At 49.4% G+C, this 17,670-nt stretch overlaps 5 protein-coding genes across 5 annotated transcripts; 3 read left to right on the forward strand and 2 right to left on the reverse strand.

Moving 5' to 3' along the window:
- Window positions 1–1,301: 1,301 nt before the first annotated feature.
- Window positions 1,302–3,272, forward strand: M431DRAFT_115214 (hypothetical protein). The gene is made up of 3 exons (XM_024911927.1): window positions 1,302–1,776; window positions 1,830–1,941; window positions 2,003–3,272. Exons 1-3 carry the CDS (start codon window positions 1,576–1,578, stop codon window positions 3,226–3,228), a joined length of 1,539 nt encoding a protein of 512 aa, XP_024774207.1. The 5' UTR covers window positions 1,302–1,575; the 3' UTR covers window positions 3,229–3,272.
- Window positions 3,273–3,364: 92 nt separating this feature from the next.
- On the reverse strand, window positions 3,365–8,023 carry M431DRAFT_519849 (hypothetical protein). Its single transcript, XM_024920405.1, has 6 exons — window positions 7,674–8,023; window positions 6,426–7,352; window positions 5,802–5,806; window positions 5,021–5,143; window positions 4,018–4,944; window positions 3,365–3,981 (listed from the first exon to the last, which is right to left on the reverse strand). The coding sequence occupies exons 1-6, from the start codon at window positions 7,850–7,852 to the stop codon at window positions 3,560–3,562; spliced, it is 2,583 nt and encodes an 860-aa protein (XP_024774208.1). The 5' UTR covers window positions 7,853–8,023; the 3' UTR covers window positions 3,365–3,559.
- A 757-nt stretch (window positions 8,024–8,780) lies between these two features.
- Window positions 8,781–11,504, reverse strand: M431DRAFT_507955 (glycoside hydrolase family 95 protein). The gene has a single exon (XM_024919043.1). It carries the CDS (start codon window positions 11,296–11,298, stop codon window positions 8,914–8,916), a length of 2,385 nt encoding a protein of 794 aa, XP_024774209.1. The 5' UTR covers window positions 11,299–11,504; the 3' UTR covers window positions 8,781–8,913.
- Window positions 11,505–12,570: 1,066 nt separating this feature from the next.
- On the forward strand, window positions 12,571–14,158 carry M431DRAFT_85880 (hypothetical protein; the record flags this gene model as incomplete). Its single annotated transcript, XM_024923612.1, has 2 exons — window positions 12,571–13,977; window positions 14,045–14,158. The coding sequence occupies 2 exons, from the start codon at window positions 12,571–12,573 to the stop codon at window positions 14,156–14,158; spliced, it is 1,521 nt and encodes a 506-aa protein (XP_024774210.1).
- A 1,184-nt stretch (window positions 14,159–15,342) lies between these two features.
- Window positions 15,343–17,337, forward strand: M431DRAFT_85354 (hypothetical protein; the record flags this gene model as incomplete). The annotated part of the gene is made up of 4 exons (XM_024923543.1): window positions 15,343–16,102; window positions 16,159–16,579; window positions 16,646–16,937; window positions 16,993–17,337. The coding sequence occupies 4 exons, from the start codon at window positions 15,343–15,345 to the stop codon at window positions 17,335–17,337; spliced, it is 1,818 nt and encodes a 605-aa protein (XP_024774211.1).
- Between the last annotated feature and the right edge of the window lie 333 nt (window positions 17,338–17,670).

Genomic DNA, 17,670 nt, shown 5'->3' on the forward strand with positions numbered 1-17,670 from the left:
GATTATCGCACTCATGGTGGGGCGATCCCTGCACTTGAACTTTCAGAGCTCTTCACTCTTCACTGCTCTGTGACTTTTGGCATTGCTCTCAAAGATCTGCTCAAATACTGCTTTCTTCTTTTCCTTTTGTTCATCTTGACTTATTCTGGCTTGATTCACTCCATTACGGTGCTTTGAAAATTTTGAGTCAACTCAAAGCCAAAATTTCCTCTGCGCGCATATTTTTGGCACCACAACGCCTGGCCCAAGTCATCGGTAGAGTATGTGCGGTAACGTGGCAACCTCGACACAACTCGACAAAGATGCAATTGATCGATCAGAAGGTCATTCCTTATGAAACTGGGACAGAATGATTAGGCTGTCAAAAGTTTCAATATGAGCGGTTCAGTTCGGCAACACAATGCGACGCTACTCTCAACTACCCGGTTTCCATCCTTGGGACAAATTCTCGGGCAATCTCTGTGAGCAAAGCTTTGAGCGCCATAGGCCTGATATACAGCTTCAGACAGCCTTCCGATGCTCTTGAACGAACAGTTTAACCATATCATGCATGTTCTACGGTTATTTCCGTGCTAATGCAGCCATGCTTCTTGGTTTGACAAGCGGGTCTGGAGTCGCTCGGATCACTCAGTTTGCCCGGCGGATAACGAGACAGAATCCACCTCGAAAACAGGCACGTTTTTCTTTTGTACGAAGGACCTGGGCGAATACGTAACGGAGAGCCCCTCTAGACCACTAAAGCAGAATATGAGGCATTATCGAATGACACTGGATAATCGGCACTGGTTCAACATGGACCCCCTCAGTCCCATTTCTCGAGTCATTTTTGCAAGAAAAATGGCCCTTATACTAGTGCTCATATACCCAGTATAAGGTACGAGTAGCTCCGAGTCTTGCGTTGGCCAATCGTAGGGGCAGCTTCGCCATGAGAATTTCCATGAAAGGCAACATGAAGGCAATTGGCAAGGCATCCTAATGTCCGCTTATGCCATCTTCAGCATGATGGACGCCAAGAGTCAAGAGCCCTTCCCTGATAACCATAACCCGTTCGTCTCTATGTATGCATGTCTAATTATAGATGCGACTCTGGATGCTGGCTGTCCAACAAATCATGAACCACAATCGACTCTCCGCACTTGTTGAAAATTTTCTACTGGCTAGTCAGCGCTTGTCATGCATCTCCCTGGTTGAATTGTCTTGGCATCGTGGACACAGCACCTCCTCTCGGGTTTCTTCCAAGTGGGAATTGCTCGGAGAGCAAGTTTAAGATCCATATAGCTTACGCACGAGGTGATTAGAACCGGCTAAAGGTCCGAACACGGTCAACTAAACGGGCACAAATCGATGGCCATGTGGCCCCCCGATCCACCGTGGCCATCACACACTTTATCAATCAGTCTCCATATCAATCAATCAGATAAGATCCCTGCCAGCATGCATTCCCTTCTTAAAGCCCCAAGTGTCGCCCATCCGTGGTGCTGCTCCAGCGTCCGCCCGTTGTAATTTACTCGCTCTAGTCACTTCAATCAGATCATACTCTTTGTGACCTCTGCAAGGGGAAGAGTGTTGCGCATCATGAGTGACGAGGAAAAGCATCCCGCCGATGTTGTCGGTGTGCCGGTTGGTGATGAGTCGGACTCTGCGTCTGATCGACAGCGGACGACCAACATCCCGTGGAGCATGAAGATTCTGTCTGTCATACTCGTCAGTTTGGTTGGATTTGGATCTCACTGGAGCAGCGGAGTGACGGGAGCCATGAAAAGCACTCTGAAAAAGGTTGGCTCTCTTGCTTTGTACCTAACAGGCGATCATCTTTAACACATTCATAGGAGCTGCACATCAACAACGCCCAATATGCAACCTTGGATGCGAGTGAAAACTTCATCAAGACAGCTCTGATCCTTGTCAGCGGCGTCGTCACAGACCGAATTGGTGGTGCAAGTACGTATAACACCAGTCATGCTTCTGTAACCGTTGTAAACTAACAGTCATCAACCACCAGGAGCTATGCTTTGGGGCAACGCCGTCTACAGCGTCGGAGCCATTCTCATTGCGGCGGCCACCCAAGTCCGCAATTTCAAATTCATGATCTTTGGCAGCGTCGTCCAGGCACTTGGCGATGTCGCTACCCAGTGCGCGCAGTACAAAGTCTTCTCATCATGGTTCGCTCCCTCCAACGGATTTGCCTCAACCCTTGGCTTCGAGCTGGGCCTTGGCAAAATCGGCAGTTTCGTTGGCCAGGCATCTGCCAACGTCATCGCCAAGAACACGGGAAATTTCAGCTGGGTGTATTGGTGTGCCGTCTTCATTAACCTCTTTACGAATGTGGTGACTGTCGGTTTCTACATCTTCACAAACTACTGTGAGCGACGATACGCCGGTACAAACGATCCGGCAACCGGCGAGAGATTGACAGAGAAGAACAAGAAATTTGAGATCACCAAGATGTTGCGACTCCCTTGGCCGTTCTGGCTCGTGGCCTTGTTTTCTCTCTTCCAGACATCCGTTGCCAGCGTCTTCTCCTCCAATGCGACCGAATTCGCCCAGAAGCGTTTCAACATTTCAGCCGTCACTGCAGGTTGGTATTCAGCCATGTCCCAGTACCTCGGATTCTTCTTGGTGCCTCTCCTGGGCGTTTTCATCGATATACTAGGTCAGCGGAACACCATTATGCTGGTCTGCGGTCTTGGTATGCTGCTTTCCATGTGTCTTGCCGCCTTTGGTCCTACTATTGGAGGTACCGCAGCCAGTTTCGGCATCTATGCGTTTGCGGCTTCACTCGGCCCCACGGTCATCATTGACAGCATCCGCACCAGCATGTGGTACCAGGAAGTTTTCGGCTCTGGTTATGCTATCAAGATTGCTATCAACAACAGCATGACAATCATCATCGGCATCGTGGCGGGTGTCATTCAAGACCATGACAACGACAGCTATAACCGGGTCATTATCCTCTACGTCGTCCTTGCAGCGGGCTCTGTCGTCGTCGGCGCGATAATAGTTGGCCTCAGCTTTTTCAACCCTACAATGGGCAGGCTACAGTGGACACGAAAGCAGAGGATCATCAGGGGTGAAAAGATCAATGCCCTCAAAGAGGATTTCGAGGAGGGATCAAACCGAGAGTTCCAGAAGAAGTTGAGCATGTCTTGCTTCGCTGCTACAATAATCCTCTTGTTGGGAGCGTGGGCAACGTACTTTTGGGGAGTGGCTACGGGCCATAACGACTAGATTACGAATAATGAGAATTTCTTAGACATGTATAAAGAAATAATATTAGACATTTTATCTGTTAACCTTGCTCTCAAATAGTGTAGATTTTGACTCCCTTTCGATTTATGAAGGCGATTGATATGGTCTATAAGTTCCGTACTCTATCAGTATTATTATTATGGTTCTCAATCTAATGCGCATTCTATATAATATGCTAGTGCTATCAGGCTTCCCTCGAGGTCGAAGCGCCTAATTGTCTATAATACACTTTTACAATCCACACGATGCTTTTAATGTTATGTGCAGAGCTGCAGTGGCAGTTACTCCAGCTCTTCACACAAGCGGATGCTTACTTCTTCTGCATCCGGGCCTGCTTCCGCCAACCAGCAGCAAATCTCCATTGAATGGCCGGTCCTAAAAGCGCAACGAACTGCACAATGGCGCAAATAGTAAACGCCAATCCGACGCCAATGCCATTCACCATTGGCATCACAAGACTGGTGCCGCCGGCAGCAAAGAGACATCTCGCGAGGTTCAAACTGGCGCTGGCCGCGGCGCTGCGGTCCGAAAAGATGTCGACGAGGTATGTCATGATGGTGGATTGCGTCGAGACGGCAGTCCAGCCAGTGATGAATGTAGATATAATGGGAATAGCAATGGGGACGCGATGAGGATAATTGATTGTCCAGCCGAACAAAAGGATCGACAGGCATTGGATGATGGAAAAGACGGGGATTAGACGCAGGCGAGCCTTTTCAATAGGGAAATCCTCTTCGGATTGAGTAGCAGAGCGAGTAAGTTCGGTGCCATTTTCAAGATCCGTCTGAGCTACTTGAGCGTCATAGGCGGCCTTGACCTTTTTGTAGTCCTTGTCGAGGATTTTGCCCGTGATAAGGGTTCCTACCATGGAGCCCACTCCGTTGGCAATGAATGTCAGACCGATTTGCGTCTCCTTCAAGTTGTACTTTTGCTCAAAGAGAGTCGACATGGCAGTAATGCTCATCTGCCAGACAGCATAGTATATCGACAGGAAGACAATGATGGGAGTTGCGTGCTTGCTGATGAGAATTCGGAACGGACCGAAAATATCGATGCGTTTCTTCGCATCTGGCGCTGCAGTCGATGCCTCCCGATTCCATTCAATCTTTGAGAGTCTTTGGTATACGGTAAGAGGGTATTTTCCAATGAGCGATGATGGAGTTCGGCTGCCGTTTGCGACAATGGATCGAAGAGTTTCCGGCAGAAAGACAATGAGGAATAACAGGAAACCGCCGCCATATGCTGTCAAAAACCAAAATATGGCCTTCCACCCCAATGATCCGGCAATAGCACCTCCAATGACTGGACCAATGGCAACGGGAACGAGCAGACCGGCTTGAAAGATTCCCATGAGACTTCCGCGGTTGGCTCGAGTGGTGATATCTCCAATGACACCAGAGCCAATGGCAATTGTGCTCGCACTTCCTGTGCTCTGGAGACATCGAAGGACAATCAAAGTGGCATAGTTCTTGGTCTCAGCAAGGCCGATACATGCACCGACGAAGACGAGAAAGGTACAGCAGTATGCGACTCGGCGTCCTTTGACATCAGACACGGGACCCCACAGACTGGGAGCAATTCCCTGGAAGATGAGGTATGAAGTAACTGTGAGGTTGACGAGTTCGACAGAGACATTGAGGTCCTTTGCGATAGTTGGGAGGGCCGGGAAGTAAATGTTGGACGCGAATCCAGAAACTACAGCAGGGAAGCTATTAGTAAACATGTAGATCTAACGGTATAAGTTCTAGTAGGATCTGAGCGATTCACTTACATGTTGCTGCTGTGGAGACTATTATCACGATGAAAGCTCTTTGTCGACTGTCGAATATGCTGTAAGGCTCGTTTGCCTCTGGAGTCGAGGGAGGCGTTATCGTGGGTGAAGCATTTTCAACATCTTGTTCATTATCAGGTTTCGATGACATTTTATTCAATTCTTATTTGTATCTTATTGTGGTTTATCAAAAGACGATGCCATATTCGGATTGACCAAAGAATTCAATCGTTCTATATACCCTTTTGCAGGGGCAAATGCCACACAGGTCTCGGAGCTGAGGATTGGAATGTCGGAGTTGAGCGTGGAGCATTCCGGAGTTGAGCCAAAACACTGTCTCGAAGCATCCAATCACATCCCACCTGCCATCCATATTGGAACAGGACTTAATGACATTCAACAATACAATGTCCGGATATTTCCGGAGCTGATGCACGATCTCTCCAGAATCAACTGACAAAGCCCAGTTTCAGCAACATCAACAGGAGAGACCCAAAATAAAACAGGATGATTGCTCATATTCCCAATTCCGCTTGCTTCAAAGCACACTTCCATTCGCCCATGCAGCAAAAATGTCGTCTACGAACACCAACGGCTCCTCCCCCCTGAGCTTCGGCAAGCGATATGCCGTGCTGAACCTTGATTTCATGAACATCCTGTTCGACATTGCCAAGCGCACGCCCGAAGGAACCAAATTCGTGGCCAACTGCACTCGTTGGGTCGATGCGGTGCATAAGCAAGTTCCCCGACCCCCAAACATCTTCACGACTCTGTACTTCACCAGCCCTTCTCAGGCCGAGCTTCCAGCAGAAGCCCCTTTTACCAAGCTTGTGAATGGGTTCACTACTTTTGATGAACATAATCCTGGCGTCAAAGTACCTGAGTACATGAACGTGGATGAAAAGGATGTTGTCCTTCAGAAGATACGATGGTATGGTGGTGCAGGGAATGAGCTGGAAGACATTCTCAAGAAGAACGATATCGACACTGTTGTCATTGTAAGTCACATCAACGTCGAGTAGTTGTCTTTGATATAATATTGACATAGCTAACTTTGTTTCTGTACCAGTCCGGTCTTAGTCTCTCCGGAGTCGTCATGAGCACCGTCTATCGACTGTTTGATTTGGATTACAAGATCATCGTGATTAAGGATAACGTGTTGGAAATGCCAGTATCCCAACATGAGCAATTTGCCGCTGTGTATTTGGATTATCTCATGCCGAAAATGAACCTCAAGGTCATTACACTTGAAGAAGCGTTAGAGGCTCTTGAGCATTCTTAGAGTTTATTCCATAGTGCAATGATGAAATTGGGCTTAATGGCAGTGAATAATAGGGGCAGGTTGTGTATAGATTATCATTAAATTAGAGCCATGGGCAAATTGTGCTGCAGTATGTCAATTCACCCTCCATGCGTGCAGCTTGTGACTGCGTAGAGCATGGTGCCAAATTCGTCTAGATCCTCCAGCCAACTGTCAACTCTCTGGCGCCTCCTTGCAACCACCGATTCCTCTAGGCTTTCAGGGATCGGCCACAGTTCATTGATGCGGAGCATGCCCTCGTCCCATGCGGTAAGATATATGTTGTACCCCTTTTCCCAGTCGCGTCGTGTCTGAGCGAACCACAGAGTTTTGCTCGATACTGCCGGCAACCCTTCCAGCTCTATCCCGAGAAACGTCGGCAATCCGTCTTCAGACGAGAGGACACTGTCAAAGAGGTACATGGTGAAGAGTGTTCGCCGTGAAGCTTCGGCAATGATCCAGCTTTCCCACTTGGGGCGCGTGCGCTGCTGCTCTGCCACGCACATGAGCCCCTGCCGAGCTGTGACGCACGCCAACTCTTGTAAATTCATCATTGCTTGGCGCAGAAAAGGGCTGAGGCCTTGACTAAGCCTGAAGAAGAGGACCATGGTGTACATGAGGTAGGCCTGGAATGCACTAAGCAGCGCCAGATGGTCATACGTATCACGCTGTTCAAAGAGATTGTTCATCTCCCTCTGCATTATCTCGGCAGTGACATTCTCGCTGCCCGGCAGTGGCTTGTCACATATCCGGATAATGCTCAGACAAGACGACAGCTGCGGGTTGGGCCCCTGGGCCGTGAGCTGGGCTGTGTGCACAAACGGCGGAAACCCGCGGCCATGCACGGCCATGCCGGTGTACGACTTTAGCAGCCGGTAGATAAAGGCCGCCACAGTGGGCGGGTAGTTTTTGACACTCTGGCCAGGAATCGGGATGTACGCGTTGAGCCATCGGTTGCTGATTTCCTCCGGGGCGATGGGGCAGATGAGATCGAGGTTGGAAAAGTCGAAAAACTCCGGGACCGAGGCTGGGCTATCGAGCGACTGCGCGACCGGCCACTCCGCCCTCGTGCCAGCCGGCGCTGAGAAGCTGATGGGGCTGTGATCCGCGAAGCCAGGGTGAACCGACGGCGTCGCTGGGTCTTGGGTTACGCCTGGTGGTGACAGTTCGTCGCGCTCAGGGCTGGGAAGAGCACCGCCAGAAGCGCGGGAGAAGCTGGGAATAGGGCTGGGATCGCTGCTGTCGACGAAGACGGGGAGGTGAGATGCAGTGTGAATATGAGGTTGAGTCTGTGGTTGTGTCTGTGGTTGTGGTTTTGATGCTGAGGATGAAGATGTGATGGATGTGGTTGACGAGGGAGCAGAGGTGGAAGTGGAATGCGGATAAAGACAGGCAAGGCCGCGCTGAGCACATCTCGAGCAGCATCTCTCCTTGCGGTCACATCGTGCCTTGGCGACTGAGCATTGTTGGCAGGCCTTTTGTCGAGAGGTGGCGTATCGTGCAGTTTTCATGACTTTGGCCGACAAGAGCATTGATTGCCTCTTTGAACCAACTAACAAAGGCACGGCAGAGATGGAGGCATTAGGTAATGTTGATGATTCGTGATGATTATTAATCAAGGGCGAAGAATGGAAATGGAAGAATGTGTGGAACAGAGAGAGAAGCAGCAGAGAAGCAGTAGAGAAGAAAGGTTGAGGGCGGAATTATTTTTCACGATGGCGGGAAGAGAGGATCAATCAACGACAGAAGCGATCAAGTGTCAATGCATGGGTAATTTTAGAGTTTGAATCTGCCATGCTTGATTCAGCTCCATGGAATTTAGCGCCACCGCCTGACTATGTGGCTCCATGGTTGTGAAAAGGTTCAATGATGTGATGATTGTGAAAGCCCGTTGGTACAACTCTTTCCGTGCTTGAGACAAGAGTTTCGGACTTTGGAAGACAATTATTGCGGACTTCGCACAGACATGAGTCGAACTTGCGAATTCCGATATCTGCCGGGCCGTTTATAGTAGAAAAAGTCAGCGGCAAATAGAGGAACCTAGACCTCGGATACAGTAACTCTCAACACGGAGCAAGTTGCCTCTATAACTAAGTGTATTACACGGTACAATAGACACAAGACATATCAATTTCCCGCTCATTTATTGGATAAGAAACTATCCTGACGGATGGCGCATATAACCTTATTGCCATTTAGGCCAACTGTATCTTACTCTCGCATCCTAGTCCAGCACGCTATCACCACGCATCTGAATCCTTTATTCCTGCCCTGCACCCCAACAGGGATAGACTTCGCAGTATAGCGCCATTAGCGCTCGATCTATAGTGGACTATACCCTATAGCACGTCGTATCGCCCTCCGTATAATGAATTGGGTAAACAAGTCCGGGCTCGGGCCGGAACAAGAGAGCCGGGGGTTTGAGTTGAGCCGAACAAGACACGGACTTTCAACTTTCATCTCCAATCATTGTCGATTTAATAACATCAAATGATATATGATACTAATAGCTCGGCCACTTATTTCATCATGCATTTTCTCTATTTATTGCCAGCTTTGGACCATAGTGCTTTACCCTTCTAACCCTTCTCACCTAGTTCTGCAGTTGCAGCGACGGTCCCAGCTTAATAATGTCTCCAGGTTGATACGTTGCCTCAAATCGATACTCATCATAATACACAATCAACGACGATGCTGCAGAGGCCTTGAAAGTCACGCCGTCCAGCTTACCACCATGCCATTCGAAATGAGCCACCAAACCCCCTCTAATTCGCATGCCGTCCACCGTTCCTTCAGACCAGGCCGCGGGTAAAGCCGGAAGCAAATCTACCTCAACCGGACCTCCCAGACGAGGAATGATGGATCGAATCAACATTTCAGAAATAGCCGCCGCGCCTCCAAAATTACCATCAATCACGAAAATGTTCTTCTCAGCCCCTGCCACGCCCGGCTTGCTGTAGCTGAGCAGGTTATCGAAACTCAGCTCGCCCACCAAGTGACCAATCTGGGCAACAGCTTTCTCTGCGTCTCCCAATCGTGCGTAATTGAGGGCAAAGAGAGCCGCCGTAAACTCAATATCCTCGAGATCGTCTCTGCCTTGCCTTCGCTCCAGCGTCACTCGCGCTGCTTCTGCAAGATCAGGCTGGTGCCGAGCGGAGATTAGCGCTGACCGGCAGAGGGCCATAGTGTGGGAGAGATGTCGGTGGTAGGGCTGAGCTTCTTCAAAGTCATGCAGCCACTCTTGAAGTTGACCATTCTTGCCAATCTGGAATGGGGGCAGCTTCGCCTGTGCCTCTCGATATCTCCGGATATCGTCCTCCCAGTTGAACTTGTCAGTGTTGAATCTTGTCGCAGCATACTCGCAGAATGCCAAGAGATCGCGGACTAAGACGACATCAAGAGTCGGGGCCAAACCTGCATAGTGCTCTTCCTTTTCACCGTTCTCGTTGACAACGAAGAAGCTGTTCTCTGGGCTTACAGACGGACCTGTGAGAAGCCTGCCCGTCTTTGGATCTTCAACCATGTAGTCAAGGAAAAACTTGCTTGCACCCGCCAACACCGGCCATGCATCGTTGGCCATGAAAGCTTCATCTAGAGAATACTCAAACATCTCGACTAGATGGTTTGCCATCCAAAGGCCTCCCGTCACGTTAAGGCCGTACGAAACCTCCCAGCCGGGATCTGCAAAACCCCATACGTTGCTGAAGACGTGAGCGACCCAGCCTTCGCAGCCATAACAAACCCGTGCAGCGTGTTGGCCGCTCGCAGCAAGTCTTATCAGATAGTTGACCAGAGGCTGCATGAGATCGGAGAAACCGCCGTTGAGAATCGCAAAGTAGTTCATCTGCGTGTTGATGTCGAGATGGTAGTCACAGCTCCAGCCCATTTTGCAGGCCTCGCCATCATTCCATAAGCCTTGAAGATGGAGCGGCAAGGGTGAATCATGACGGGTACCAGCAATGGTAAGGTAGCGGGCATAGTGAAAGTAGAGTGCAAACATGCTGGGATCGGCATATCCAGAAGACTCAAAGCTCTTTCGACGCTGGTCTGTAGGAATGTCGGCGGTTGTACTGGATTTGGATCCCAAAGAGATGCTCATCCGATTGTATAGAGGCTGATAGTCTTCCAGATGTGCTTTGAGAAGATCAGCTACAGAGAGCTTCAGAGCCGCTTCCATCTGTTGAGGAGTTCTCTTTCTCCATTCATCATTCGGCTCGCTGTAGTCGGTATTGAAGGTTACCAATATTGTGATGCTCTTCTTCGCTGAAATGACAAGCTTGGCATCTTGGTGCTCGACTTTTCCTTCATCGACAGTTGTCGCGACAATACCGTAGCCCTTGACACCACATGTTCCATCGCTGTGGACTGACTCGAGGGCTTGGGCGTTGAACTCGAGCTTTCCATCATCAGTAATCTTGGATGTAAATGCTTCGTTCTCGCCCTGCACGCCAACCACAACTTCCAGTCCACTTAGATCATCACCATCAAATCGCACCACGAGCACTTGGTTCGGATGACTGAGAAAGGACCTCCTCTTAAACTGGCGACCATTTATAGTATATCTTGTCTCCGCTACGGCTTCGTCTAATCGTAATTCTCTCTCGAAGCCATGAACTTGATCAATGCTTCCCTGGCCATTGACGGCAATGTCAAGCGTCCCAACACCAAGGTTGGTTCCAAAATTGTTCTTTTTGCTTTCAAGATACTTCTCCGCTCGCTTCTTTCCTTGAGCGTAATCGCCATTGAGATAGCATTTTTGTGTTTCTCTCAGCTCGGCTTTGGGATCTGTGGGTCGCTCTGCTAGTCCTTCACCCGCCTTTTCCTCTTTCCCAGACCAGAAAGAGACTTCGTTCAAGATGAAGGATTCCTTTGCGGGAGAAGAGAGCACGGAGGCGGCGAAACGGCCATTGCCAAGAGGGAGCGAGGTAGGGAATGTAGTTGAGGGAGTGGTATAATGAAGTCTGTGTTCTGAAGACATCTTGTAAAACTGATGTTGCGAATCAAGCTTCGTCTATGCTATGAGTGAGTCGTGAAGCGAATGAACATGACATGACTTGACATGTATGCAGCTTCCAGGTTCAGTTCGCAGCTGCGGAGATGTTTCAGCAACAGCTCTACTCCGCATAACCCCCCACGGCTCATGAGTCTATGAACCGTTGCTAAATGCCAAGCCGGAAAACCAACTCATCACCAATAAAGACAGCTGAGAACCCCCCAAGCTCGCAATTCCCCGACCACGATAGCCGGCAGCCGGAGCAAAAAAAAAAGAGTCAGCTGTTCGTTGTGGGGTTTAGGTGCGGGAGCATTGTTCGGGTGGACTCTTGGCTTCCTTGGCCTTCACCACGACTAGGGCCCTGGCTGATTGGTCGATCTAGCTGCTTTTCCTCCCGGATATTGAGCCGGATATTGGTCCGGGAGAGGTGTGGCCTAGATCGAGCGCCACTAGATGCCGCATCCCGGGTTTTCGTCCGAAACATCGACCTGGAGTCTTTCGATGTTTGCCAAAGTTTACCAGCTGTTATATGGTAAAAATTCCAATAGTTTGGTAAAAAAGGCACTGGCGAAACTCGTGATACTATAGAATGAATTTACCCGAAGGCTGATCTACTGCCAACCCGACGGGAGTTGAAGCCCTTGCAACTAGCTAATACGCTGTCAGTAGGTAAGTTGGTTGAGACTTGAAAGCAGCCCACACCAGTACAGGCAACATGTCATGTAGTCATTGTGACATTGAATTGAACCATGTCGTAAACTTCCGACGGATCTCACCTCATCTCATCTCGATGTTACTGTACTTGTTTTCCCAACTGCCAATAACAAAGCCGGCCTCGGCAAAAATATCGCCGCTCGTCCATCTCCATGCGGCTCGTGTCGCTTCCCCAGAACCAGGATTGCACTAAGTTGATCTTGCGGAGCCCCGCAACTTGACCTTATTAGTCCGGGGATGACTATTTGTGAACTCGGACTATACAAGACATATAAATACGATGCATGCAACGCTGATCTGGTGGTGAAGAGCAGGGTCTTTTCGGTTTGTCCTTCAAAAGTGCCTTTCGGTTCAAGGGCCTTTTTCCTAATAAGCTGCCTCTTCTTCTCCTGTTAACTCATAAGTGTCAAAGATCCATCAACACGTCTGCCCATCATGGAGAAGGAGGCCCATTCCACGGCGCTCGAAAATGTCGCCAGCAACATCGAGCATGAGCTCACCAATGCGGGGGAGACTGGCAAGATGGCCAGCATCAGCGAGGCCATGGCCAACAACGGCACAGCCCAGGAGCATCGACTCGGCTCCTGGGAGGCCTTCAAGCTCTACCGCAAAGGCGCCTTCTGGTCCATGTTCATCTCGCTGAGCATCATCATGCGCGCCTACGACATTGAGATCAGCGGCAACTTCTTCGCGCTGCCCGCTTTCCAGACGCACTTTGGTGTGGACTACGGCCCGGATCACGGAGGGTTCCAGATTCCCGCCAGATGGCAGGTCGCCATGGGCATGGGCAGCTTGGTCGGTCAGATTGTGGGAGCATACCTTGTTTCGTTCCCTATGGAGAGGTTTGGTCGTAAGAAGACATTTGCCGTCTGCCTCGTCCTGACGGCCATCCTGACCTTTATGCAATTCTTCGCCAACACCATTGGTGTCTTGACGGCTAGTCAGTACCTCAGCGGTATTGTTTGGGGAGGCTACTGTGTTATTGCCACGACATACGCTTCTGAGGTCCTTCCTCTCAGTCTCCGTGGTTTCCTCACTGGTTACATCAACCTCTGCTACGTCATGGGCCAGTTCATCCAGACCGGTGTAACCCGTGGCTTCATCAACCGACCCGACCAGTGGGCATACAAGATCCCCTTTGCTATCCAGTGGATCTGGCCCGTCGTCTTGCTTGCCGGCCTCCCTTTTGCACCTGAGTCCCCTTGGTGGCTGGTTCGCCAGAACAACATGGAGAAGGCTGAGAAGTCTCTCTCGAAGCTTGTTCAAAAGAACTCGGGCATCAACATCAAGGAAACCCTTGCCATGATGGTCAAGACCGATCTCCTCGAGCGAGAGATGGAGGTCGGTACCACCTACGCTGATTGCTGGAAGGGACACAACCGTCGCCGTATGGAGATTTGCATCTTGTTGTTTGTCATCCAGAACTTCAGCGGTAACCCCGTCGGCTTCGCAACATACTTCTTCGAACAGATCGGTCTCAACAACGTCCAGGCATTCGACATGGGAGTTGGTCTCAACGGAGTCGGGTTCATCGGCACCTGTCTTTCGGCTATTCCTCTCATCTATCTCGGTCGACGTCCTGCCTATATATTCGGTCTTAGCTTCATGGTTACTATTCTCTTCATCGTCGCTCTCCTGACTTTCGCCCACGATTACACAACCAACTTTTCGTACCGATGGGCTCAGGCTACTCTGCTCATCATTCTCCAGTTCGTCTGGCAGGCAACCCTCGGTCCCCTGACTTATGTCGTCGTCTGCGAGACTCCATCGACGAAACTCCGATCAAAGACCATTGCCATCGCCACCATGATCGACGCCCTTACTGGATTGGTTACTTCCGTTATTGGACCCTACTTGCTCAACCCTGGTGCTGCTGGCGCTGGAGCCAAGATTGAGTTCTTATACGGCGGCATTTCTGTCTTTTCGCTAATCTGGACCATTTTCAGAATGGTGAGTACAGCTTCTAATAACTTGCCCCTTTTCAAGTACAGCTTGCTAACAGTTTTCTTTAATGCAGCCGGAGACTAAGGGCCGAACCTACGAAGAGTTGGATATCATGTTCGAAAGAGGCATTCCCGCGAGGAAGTTTGCCTCGTACAAGTTTGAGGAAGAGGATGATGTGAGGGTATAAAGAAATGGCTATTATTGGGCTTGTAATACTTTAATAATGCTATAGTACCAATAACGAGTCTTTATGACAACGGTTATTCTGTGGAAGCGTGCAACAGACAAACTATTTCGTATCAGATGCGATCGTCCATCATATAAGTCGATATCTAGGTAGACCACGTGCTGATGTTACGCTCAAGATGAACGACGATGCCTCGTATAAGAGACCTCTGATGCATGACCTCGATCCAGGGGCAATCTTAAATCCACTCATAATCGAAGACTGCTAACGCTCCTCAGAGGGTTGCGTTTACTCTTCCCAAGAAGGTTGCCAAGCAATCAACGTAGAGATCTGACAACCATGGCAGCAAGAGTGGATGCGAGGGCCAGAGCATAAGCCGGCTATCGGTTCCAGATCTCATGGATTGAATCTCTTGGCAGCGGAGACCACAAATAGCGTTGGTGTTGTCGGTAGCATTTCTCTCCACAACCCGCTATTTCTCTTAGCTCAACAACTATAGAGTATTAAAACAGTATCACAAGTGCATTTAAGAAGATGAAGCAGACATATAGTCATAGAATTAGTACTCAACACCCGGAAAAATTACGTATGTTGAGTCTAAGTTAAACAAGTTTAACGTGAATCGTTAAGGGACTCAAGACTATGGACGAATAGCTTACGCATACTTACTCATCTGTCAGCCACATGATTAGCGCCACTTTGAATGACAACTTGTTATTTTCCCTCACCATCAATGGTTAAATCCAAAGTTGACTCATTGTAATATGTCTGCCTTTAGATGAAATTACTGTTCACAATTCGTTGTTGACAAGGTAACTATTTGACTTGAATCCTTGCCAACTTTGCGTCGCGTTGCCACCACGCTTCGCCTTACTAAGCACTCAGAAATTCCTCTCTTACGCCTTTCGGTCAACTGACTCGACCTTCACTGTAAGGCTAACCTCTTCATATTCATCGTCAATATCAAGATGAGCGACAACGAACCGCTGCGGCGTCTAAACGGGCGACTCCAGGCATGCGATCAGTGTCGCGCGCGCAAAGTCGCCTGCGATCATGCTCGTCCAGTGTGCAACCGATGCCTTAAGAGAAACCAGGCCAGCGAATGCACCTACACCGTCGGAGAAGTGATTCAGCCACGGCGGCGCGTACGGCGCCCGAGACCAGTAGTGAGGCCATCGATTTCCATGTCCCTGAACACATCGCCAACGCAGAGCCATTCAAATGGACACACAAACGGGCATACAAACGGACATACAAATGGACACGGATCGCCCAATTCTGGTTACATGGGCTTCACCAGCCATACCAACGTATTCGAGGCGACAAAGCGAAGTCTCAGCCGTCTTCAAGGCCCGGAAGCGGACCCTCGGCTCTCGCTACCTGCCGATGATCGGATGACTCCGAGGCGCTCTTTCAACCAGCTCTCCCCTATAGTGCGCCACATGAGCATCTACGTTTTGGAGGCTCTGCCAGGGCAATGTAATGAGCAAATTGTCTTCAACGACGAAGATATCCCGGATTGGGGCTCGACTCAAGCCGCGCTGGCCCGTATTACCAGATATCTTCAAGACTTGCTCAAAAAGAATGCGGACGGGGTTGGCCCCAACTTGGAAAGCATTGCCGAGATGATATGCCATAACACTGCGCAGCCTTTTAAAGAGATCGACGATCCGCATGAGTGGATGGATCAGTTTTGTGGCAGCAATCTCAGATGGGAGTCAATCGGGCTGATATGGGGAGGCTTGGAGCGTCTTGCGGATACTATGAACTCTTTTCGGCCCTGTCACGTTGAGTGGATTCCTGGAAAGGGGTCTAAGGAACTTTCCAGAACGTATATAAATTATTGCATTGATTTGTCTAAGCAGTTTTGTGATGGCAGTCCTGTGTTATTGGATCTTCACCGACGTCGAACCATTTTGGTGTCTTGTCTGGACGGCGATGCCGGTAAGCATATGAATGTCTCCGAGTTAATTTTCGCTTTCATAATAATGATTGAGCAGCTGGATCGTGTTGGTACGCCCACGGCGCGGCTGTGTCCATGTTGACCTTCATGGGCCTACATGCCATGGAGAAGGAGGTTCCGTATACACCCACCTTGTCCTCCGAATATAACAGAAGGCTCGTTGCCCAGATCTTCAACAACGATAAGTTTTGCGTCGCATTTTCTGGGCGACCTCCATTGCTCAGCCGTCGATACTGCACAACACCTCTGCCCCTCGATCTCAGAGATGAAGACCTGGTTGCAGATCAGTCAACGCTACAGAAGGCTGTACAAGAGCTGGATGATCGCGGCTGGAACACAAAAGGCGAAATCTATCCAGTTACGCTTATTCGAGCTCGCCGTATGTTGGCGGCCGCTCTCGAGGAAGTCATGGAGATTGCCCTAGGTTGCCAGGTTTGTGTAACTCTTGATGAGCTACGGTATGTTCCCACACGTAACTTTTTTTTTCTCTTCAAACGTAGGTGGAAGCTCACAGCATCGGCTAGAAACATGCAGGGTCGACAACTGGAATTGGTTGCGGCATTTCCCCCGTATCTCAGATATGATCCGCAAGACGTGTTAGATCCTGATATAGATACCAAGTCCGTCTATGCTCGGATACTCATTCGACTTACTCACTTACAGACAATGTTCTTCTTGGAAAGGCTGCTGCTACTAAACGGTAGCTTGGAAGAAGGCAATCTGCTGCTATTTAGCTTTGAGATGCTCACACTGACTCTTACTATGTGGACGCACAAAGACCGTTTCGCAGCAATGCGGCGCAATTTTGAATGGCTTGTGAGTAGTGCAATCCGTCTTATTATTTATCGCCCCTTGCTAATTGTTGAGCAAGCTCATGGCCCACGCCGCACCCGCAGGCGGCATCCTTTGTCTAGAACTTCTCAACCCGACATTTACAGGCAAACATCCCAAGGATGCACGAATCTCACGGTCAAGTATTATACAGAATCTCAGTCTCTTGGTAGGCTTTCTCGACTGGGTGCGTCCATCCGCACCAAATGGAGATTTGTGCATGGACTGCAAAGTCATTATACAGCGGGTGTTGGATCATACCTTGGATGGCAGTGTAGACGGCAATAGTCCCCGGGCAGCTCTGGCATACGACTTTCCCCAGCCTCTGGATTTTAATTTCGATCTATTAGATACATTTGACTGGCTGCATACGGAAGTTTCATAGGATACATCAAACATATGAGGAGGCTATCTCAACACTAATTTTAAAGGCGACCTCCACTTACCATGCCTATCTGCAGTTTCCAAATGAGATTCCATGCTCAGAACCCCAGTGATAAAAGGCATGATTGCCTGCAACGTAGATCGGGCGAATATTATAATACTGCCGATTCTAACAGCTATGTTAATGACGAATCCTATGAGGAAAAACTAAAATGGAAAATGCTATAAGATGGCCTAATAGCTTTATATCTACATAGATTCTGCGGCGTAAATTGCGTTCCTTAGAAGAAGACAATGCCTTATACCGTATTCCCTCGCAAAACTCGACCGTAGG

This window comes from Trichoderma harzianum (genome assembly GCF_003025095.1).
Source record: "Trichoderma harzianum CBS 226.95 unplaced genomic scaffold M431scaffold_6, whole genome shotgun sequence".
NCBI classification, from domain to species: Eukaryota; Fungi; Ascomycota; class Sordariomycetes; order Hypocreales; family Hypocreaceae; genus Trichoderma; species Trichoderma harzianum.